This window comes from Limulus polyphemus, unplaced genomic scaffold, assembly GCF_000517525.1.
Source record: "Limulus polyphemus unplaced genomic scaffold, Limulus_polyphemus-2.1.2 Scaffold57, whole genome shotgun sequence".
NCBI lineage: Eukaryota > Metazoa > Arthropoda > Merostomata > Xiphosura > Limulidae > Limulus > Limulus polyphemus.
This window is the reverse complement of record NW_013665667.1, coordinates 294,284-302,477: the sequence shown is the minus strand read 5'-3', so window position 1 is coordinate 302,477 and position 8,194 is coordinate 294,284. Positions and strand designations below refer to the sequence as shown.

General features: G+C 34.1%; 1 protein-coding gene across 1 annotated transcript in view; it reads left to right on the top strand.

The window, feature by feature from the left end:
* Nucleotides 1-8,194, top strand: part of LOC106464073 (transmembrane 9 superfamily member 3-like) — a 46,921-nt gene that overhangs the window by 35,751 nt on the left and 2,976 nt on the right. The window contains exons 11-13 of the mRNA XM_013924187.2: nucleotides 3,597-3,743; nucleotides 5,538-5,621; nucleotides 7,676-7,752. Of these exons, the coding sequence (XP_013779641.1) occupies nucleotides 3,597-3,743; nucleotides 5,538-5,621; nucleotides 7,676-7,752 (308 nt within the window). The remainder of the gene's footprint in view (nucleotides 1-3,596; nucleotides 3,744-5,537; nucleotides 5,622-7,675; nucleotides 7,753-8,194) is intronic.

The window sequence follows — 8,194 nt, the reverse complement described above, 5'->3', positions numbered from 1 at the left end:
CTGAATGGTTGCTTCAGTGGGGGGGGGGGGGACACTGATAATCAATATGTTTGTCACTCTTTCAAACACTCAACTACCAGTATTTTGGTCTCTGGTACCTCACCTTCAGGCATTGGCAATAGATACATTCAGTCAGGATTGGACTGGATTGCATGTATATACATACCCACTGATTAGTCTATTACCCAAAGTCCTAGCAATGATTCATTCAACCCTTTGTCACGTTCTGCTGGTAGCACTGGATTGGCCAGCTCAACCCTAGTTTCTGCTTTTGTGATACCTACAGAAGTGACAACCTCTTCCACTTCCTCTTTGGCTGTCTCTGTTAAGGCAGCCATGATCTGACATCTTACACCCATCCATCGCGGATTCCCAGCTTCATGCATGGATGTTTTGCAGTCTTTCATATGGCATCAGGATTTAACTTCTAAGGTTGCCATGTTCCTGTCTCAGTCTCAGCATCATCCCATGATGGACATTTATGAATGGAAATGGCACACATATTGACAATTGTTTATTGCAAGGAGGTTGAACCTACTTTGTCCAGATATACCAACCATAGCTTGGTGTTTGATCTGGCTTTTTGACAAGGGTTTGGTATCTTCCACACTCGGCTATCTTTAGATACTTAAAGACACCTGAAATTTTTTGAGTCCCCAGTGCTCTCCAGCCTCTTCAAGTAGTTTCGGGTCCATCATCCCAAATGATTGTTTCAGTTACCTAACTGGGATATAAAGATGGTGTTACATGCTCTTTCTTGACATCCTTTTGAGCCCGTAACCTCATGTACCATGTATCAACTTTCCCTTATAATTTTTTGTTGCTGCTGGCCTGTGGACGTTGCTGGTCAGATGTGTTTGCGCTGCACTTGCTCAGGACACTTTATCATTCTACCTATGTTCTTTTATACCCAGACAGGTCCTTCTTACCTAAGACACTGACAGCCAAGTAAGGGAAAAATCCTTTTTACTCCATCATTTCTTATGTCCAGTGAGGGCCTTGATGTGTTAGGTTGCCTGCACTAAAGCTTTTAGAGGTGCTAGACAATGTCTTTTTATTCATTGTGTCCCTTCATTTTCACAGGATCTACCTCTGGTTACCTTTACAGGGTGGGTCCAAAAATGTATCCATATTGCTTATTCTGGACTTTCTTTGGAGGTGAGGAGACATCTGTGAGTCACATCTCTTCAGATTCATCACATTTCTCTTAGCAGCCTGATTGAATTGCCTGCTGGAGGACAATTTACAGGCTGATGTGTGGACCTCCCCCAGTACTTTAATCTCACATTATTTGCATGATCTGGCAGTATATTCTTCTGAGGGTTTTCAGCTACACCCTGTAGCTATATTAACTACATCTGCTAGATTTTACAGAGAGGTGTGTATTTATTACTAATTTTGCCTCTTTATTTTCCACAGGATTCCACTATGTGGTGAGTGTTACCCAGTCAGATGCGCTTTTATCAAATCAAATCTGCACTAGCAACCACTGATACAACATACTTTATCTAGGTTGCACCAGGCTCAGTAGAAATGGGGTGTCCATAAGACCACTTAAAGGCAGACCGTGTGGTATTTCTATTCTATGTTGGACTGCCACTCATGGACTATCATGAGTAAAGCATAATGGGATCCTGCCATCCCTACTGATCAGTGAATTGCATAAATTGGGGTTGGTTTGTTTTTAAAAATTTAGGGAACTTGGTTCACCTATTGCACTGTTTCTAGAGCATTGTTCTTCAAGGCTTCCCAATGTGCATTACCCCCCTCCTTCACCATATTCTACTAATGGAGCTAGTCCTCACTACTCCCAGTTTGCAGTCATTGGAGTGGTGGACAGAGATTATTCTTCCAGAGTGTTTGAGTGACTTTCCTCCACTCTTAGGGAAGAGAGCAAAGTTGGGGGCTCTCCTACCCAGGACCCTGGATTGTTTTTTTTCCTAGATGTCAAAAGGAGCGGCACCAGCCTACTTGAGAGCTTACTTGTAATACCAATTTAGATTTGACACTCAGCTATCCGGTTGGGTTGAGCATGGTGCTTCTTTTTTTTTTTTTATCAATATTGGTTCAGTATATTGTTCATGGAAGAGAATTCAATGTCTCCTTGTAATTCTAAATGCAGAGTGGTCCCATCTTGGGTCCATGGTTGAGCACACTTTGTTCCATGTTCTCTCCATTATTCCGGGGGCAATTGGAAATTATCTTGCCCACATGGTTGGGGAGTGAGAATGAGTGTTCATAATTCCAGATGGGATGAACTCTGTTTCCTCAGGTTGAATATACCATACAGGATCCCATCATTCCAAGTTTGGGGTGTTGCCTTTTGGACTTCTTCAGGTTGAGGAGAGGGTTTGTCCACTTCAGTCTTGCTTATCTTCTCATTGTGATTCTTGTGCCTCGGAATGCATCACTATATAGCTACAGGTGTGATCCATTCACAAATATGTATATTGCAGTCCAAATGCTCTATCCACTAATATGGGATTTAGGGGCCATGGCCCTGCAATTTTAATCCCTGAGCAATGGTACCTTGGCTACCTGGTTGGGGCCTTCTATTGGCACGCCCATGATCTATGCAGACGCATTTTGTATGGATAATGCCCTCACTGGCACCTCCACCTTATCAATGTGGGATTGTTACTGTAGTGTGAAAGGAGTAAGTATGTTTTGGAAGTTAACATTTTCTTAAATCGAAAATGTATTTCCAATAATACTTACTTCCTATCACACTCTCCTGCCCTTTCTCTCCAGGTTTTAGAGACTGCAGATTGGGTCAGTCTCGAAAAAGTGACAATATTATCTGAAAGAGGTGCTTATATACAGTACCAAGAAAGATGGTGCATTGACATAGGTGGAGAGTGTCACAAGACAAATATCGCCAAGGGCAATTAAGTGGGAAATAAAAGATGGGAGCAAGCGAGAAAAAAACCAGACCAATGCTTAGATGGGCAAAGGAAAAGAAACCCGAGCAGTTGAGTAATAGCTGTAGTGTGAGTGGAAGTATGTATTATATTGGAAATACGTTTTTGATTTTAGAAAATGTTAACTTTAAGTGATGTGGATAACGATCACTTTATGTGTTGTGATACACAATGAATATTTTGAAAGTTGAAGATAGTATTAGATAAACATAGAATAACTTATCAGTATGACTATTTACTTCATTTTTATACATTATTTTATCTTTATTCAAATTAAAAAAAAAGTGTGAACCAATACAAAATTGAAGATAAACTTTTAATGTGAATTGTCTAAATTGTGTGAATAATATAATAAATATTAGTTGAATTAGTATTCATACACATCACATTCATTTGTTTTTTTATTCAGTTATTTTGTGAATAAATTAAAAAGAATGTTAATTTTGTCCAAAGATGCTCAGTTCAAAGTCTTTCTCTAACTAAAATTTATAGCGAACCCAATATCAATAACATGGTCAAAGCATCACGACAATGACAGTTTTTTTTTATATACCAGAATACAATTGTAGTTCCCAATATATTTTATTTTTTACCTTGAATGTTTTTGATGAATAAATTATGTTTCTTTTTTTCTGGAATGGGAAGCTAAATAAAACTGAAAACTTTTGAATCTAGGTATTTCATCTTCACCTCTTTTTGGGCCTACAAGATTTACTATGTGTTTGGATTTATGCTGCTAGTGTTTTTGATCTTGTCGATTGTCACGATATGTGTCACAATCGTGTGTGTTTACTTTTTGTTGAATGCAGAGGATTACAGATGGTAAGTATAACTCAAACTCTTTCATTATTGTTGGTTTTTTTCTGCACCATAATTTTTTTTTTCAAATGATAAATGGTTAAAATTATTTTGTAAATAACTTTTTGTACTGTATCAATGTGATTTACCAGAATACTATTAACTTGCTGCCAGAATATCAAGTTGCTAACAGATATTTTGTGCGACTCACTATATTATTTACATGTACACTTAACTTATTGCTAAATGAATTAATAAATTAATTAAAGAAGTTGTACTGTTCCTACCCCAAATGCCTTGAAATAATTACTATGTATGTAATGTTTAAATTACTGACACTGATAGAATTTTTAATTTTACTGTTTATATCTACAATTAATTTTTTCCTTGGCCAAATAAGTTTAAGTGTGAGCTTGTCACACTCTTTGTTCTTAAACATCATCCATTCACAGTTAAAAAATACACACACACACACACACACACATAACACTAGAGAACATGAAAAATATGAACGTATGATTTATTAAAAAATCCAACTGATGTAAGAAGTCATCCAATGTTTATCACTCTTATGCTGAGATAAAAAGATTATTGGATGAAAATAGTTAAACATTAGGAAAAACAAGCATGTATTGCCTGTTTTATATATTTCAAAGTATTTATTGTGGTGATTCTTTATATAGAGTGACCAGCACAAGATTATACATAGTTAAACTTTCAGATTTTTACTGGACATTTAATACATTGGTAAGCATTAAAAATGAAATTAAGCTGTCCAAAATGGCATAGCAGTTTATAAAAACACATGTTTTTTAACCAAAAGCTGTACAGTGATGACAATGGATTTTATGTTACTTCTAAGATCTGACTCTGTGATACATATAAGTCACCATATGGTTACAAACCAACAACTGTCTCTGATGTGCATGCAAGTCACCCTATGGTTACAAACTAAAATCTGACTTTGAGATACATGCATGTCACCATATGGTTACAAACTAAGATCTGACTCTGAGATACATATAAGTCACCATATGGTTACAAACCAACAACTGTCTCTGATGTGCATGCAAGTCACCCTATGGTTACAAACTAAAATTTGACTTTGAGATACATGCATGTCACCATATGGTTACAAGCTAAGATGTGATTCATGGGGTACATGCAAGTCAGCATATAGTTAGAAATTAAGATCTGACTCTTGGGGTGCATGCAAGTTCACCATGTGGTTACAAACTAAGATTTGACTCTGAGATACATGTAGATCACTATCTGGTTACAAACCAAGGTCTGACTCCTGAGGTATATGCACATCACCTTATGGTTACAAACCAAGAACTGTATCTGAGGTGCATGCAGGCCACCATATGGTTAGAAACTAAGATCTGATTCTTCAAATGCATGCAAGTCACCATATGGCTAAAATCTGATTCTGAGACACATGCACATCACCATGTGGTTACAAAGTAAGACCTGATTCTTGGGGTGCATGCAGGTAACCATACTGTTACAATCCAAGATCTGACTTAATATAGAGGGTAAATGTTTTATATTTAACCATTATTACTGAATTGCCATAGATAATACAATTCTTGTTAAAATGTATTTAAATGAGATCCGTTAGTTCTAAGAGTTATTTTAATAACTTTACCGTATATTTGGTTAGTTTCTTTGTATAAGTTTCTTTACTTTATTTGTTAACTTTTAGCATCCGCACCAGAATCAAAAGGATGAAAGTATAGAAATAAAAACTTTAAACAATAGAAAAAGATACATATATCTTATCATGACTACTCAGTTGTTCTCCTTATCTTTCAGGCAGTGGACTAGTTTTCTAGCTGGAGGATCTACTGCTGGTTACGTCTACATCTATTCCTTTTACTATTTTTTTTTCAAAACAAAGTATGTCTTAATTGCTTTTATTCTTTTATAATGGTAATTAACATAATGATAAATTTGTATAATGTTCTGTTTCCATGTACAACTTTTTTTATCATAACAATGCAGATGCAAGAGCTGAAAAATAAATAAATATTTATAGTTTTTTAAATCTTTATTGATATTTATTATCTTCATTCTATATTATGATTTCTAAAACTCGGCAGTACAAGTTCAGCATACATTTTACTTGCTTAGTATTATTTGTTGTTGTTTTTTACAAACTTTTTCCAGCAACAAACTAAGCCATCGTGAGAACTACACCAGTTACAAAATAAATAACAAGTGTAATATCTTTACATATGCTTATACATTATACGCAGTTTTTGAGAAGTCAATTTATATGAAAAGTGTTAGTTACACTTGTTTTCATATGGTCAGAATTTCTTACACCAGTATTTCTATGACAAACATGAAACATTATGCTTTCATCCTTATGTGCTTCTGCAAAAGAAATAAATTTATGCTCTCAGCTAATTTCCTAATTACTTTATGCAATAACAATAAAGTCTGTGGATCTCTGATTTTTTAAAGTCCTTAATAACCACAATGTGTCAAACATTAAAATCTGTCTGTTCTACCTCTAGATCAGCATTCCTCAACCCATTGATTGTGAGCCAGATATTTTTTGCACTAAAGCTATTTACTGGCTTGCAACTGGTTATTAATGTTTAGAAATGGGCTCAGAGCCACAAAAAAGGTTGAGAACAACAGCTATAGAGGATCTGTTAACCCTCAACTTTCCAACTTTTTTTGTATACCATTCACCACAAGTGGGTTCTGAATATTACACTTTATTCAATAATTTTTTTTTTACTTAATACAACACATGTATTATAAAGAACTGAGAAATAAAATTTGGGTGAAATCACTTCATTTTCTATTTAAATGATATGGAGGACCCAGAAACAATTGTGAGATTAATTTGTGAGTTGTATGTTATCAGGGTACATGTAAACCAACAAAATTAGGGACCCACTAGCAAAGGAACTCATTGAAAGTTCTAGGGTTAATATAAGCTAATCTGTAGTATGAGGAAACCTTCTTAGAAATAATTTTTATAGGTTGTATATCTATAAATATAAAATATTATTTATTATTTGCCAACTTGTATTCAAATTATTCAATAAAAACAAATATATTTATTATGTAAAAACAATATTTGTTTTTATTAGTTGTGCAGTTCATAAAAAGTCCAACTTAATTTTTCTGTGCTATAAAAAATGGTAACTTATAGATGAAAATGAAAAAATGGTAAGAAGATTTCTTCATTAGAGAGCATGGCATCACCTGTTGTTTTAACCAAACCCATGACATGTTTGGATTTGGATCAATGAAAACTAATAAATTAAGACAACTATCTATCACTGCATTCTCATCTACAAATATTACAAAAAGAATGATGTACTACTTGATTGATGATATGTGCTCAGTTAACTTTGTGAAAGAAAAAACTTGTAAACCTATTAAAGATCATAATATATAAGTGGATTTGTAGGAGGCAGTGATTTTAATTGAAATATGCAAACAAATTGGTAAGTTATTAAAACCCGAATCTTTCTAGTGTTTGAATTTTTTTATGTTTCATCTGTATTTATGATATTCTAAAACCCTATCACTAAATGATTTTATTAGCTAATTAAGGAATTCAAGTTATTGAAAATATAATATTGACATACTTTTTGTTAGTTAGTTCATAAAGTTTTGTTTATGTATGGTTTTTGCTAGCAAAAACATACATGGAAATTGTAATGATGAGAAACTAGTATATGCATTTTTAGAAAATAGTATTTTAAAACATAAATTATGTATATTGAGATTTCAGCTATAAAATATTTAATATAGAAGAAAAAAAAATCATGAAACTTTTTTTCTTCTTCAGAATGCTTGGCTGATTCCAAAGAGCCTTCAGTTTTGGATATATGACTATCACCTGTTCATACTAGAATAAAATTCTAAATTATTTTCCACTATTGATAATTATGTATTATGAAAATATTGTTTTTCTTTCTTTTCAGAATGTTTGGCTTGTTTCAAACAGCATTTTATTTTGGATATATGGCTCTCTTTAGCTTAACTCTTGGGGTTCTTTGTGGTAAGTTTCTTGTTGGATTTAGCTTCTAAAAGCAAATCTCTTTGGCCATATTTATTTGTTTGTAATAACCTAAAATCTGTTTGTATCAAGTCAGAAGTACATTCCCACACGTCAGTCAATCACCCATGAGTTATAAGATGATAATAGGAAAGATAAACTTTAAAGGAATAAAGTTAGGTTACTTTCCTATGTAGATATGACATATTTCAAGCATATTCTTAATTATTACTGGACAATACTGCACTGGTAGCTAATTGACTTCGTAGAGAAGTGAGTGATAATCTGTATGTGTGCTGTAGCTAGGTTGTAATTACAGGTATTTTTTTGTGCAACTTTCAACCTCTTTCAGTCTTTGTTGGTTTACTGAAATGCCAGTAGCTGGCATCACTTCATTTAAACTATGAAATAGCATCTTATGCTAGTCATTAGTTTTTTTTTGGGG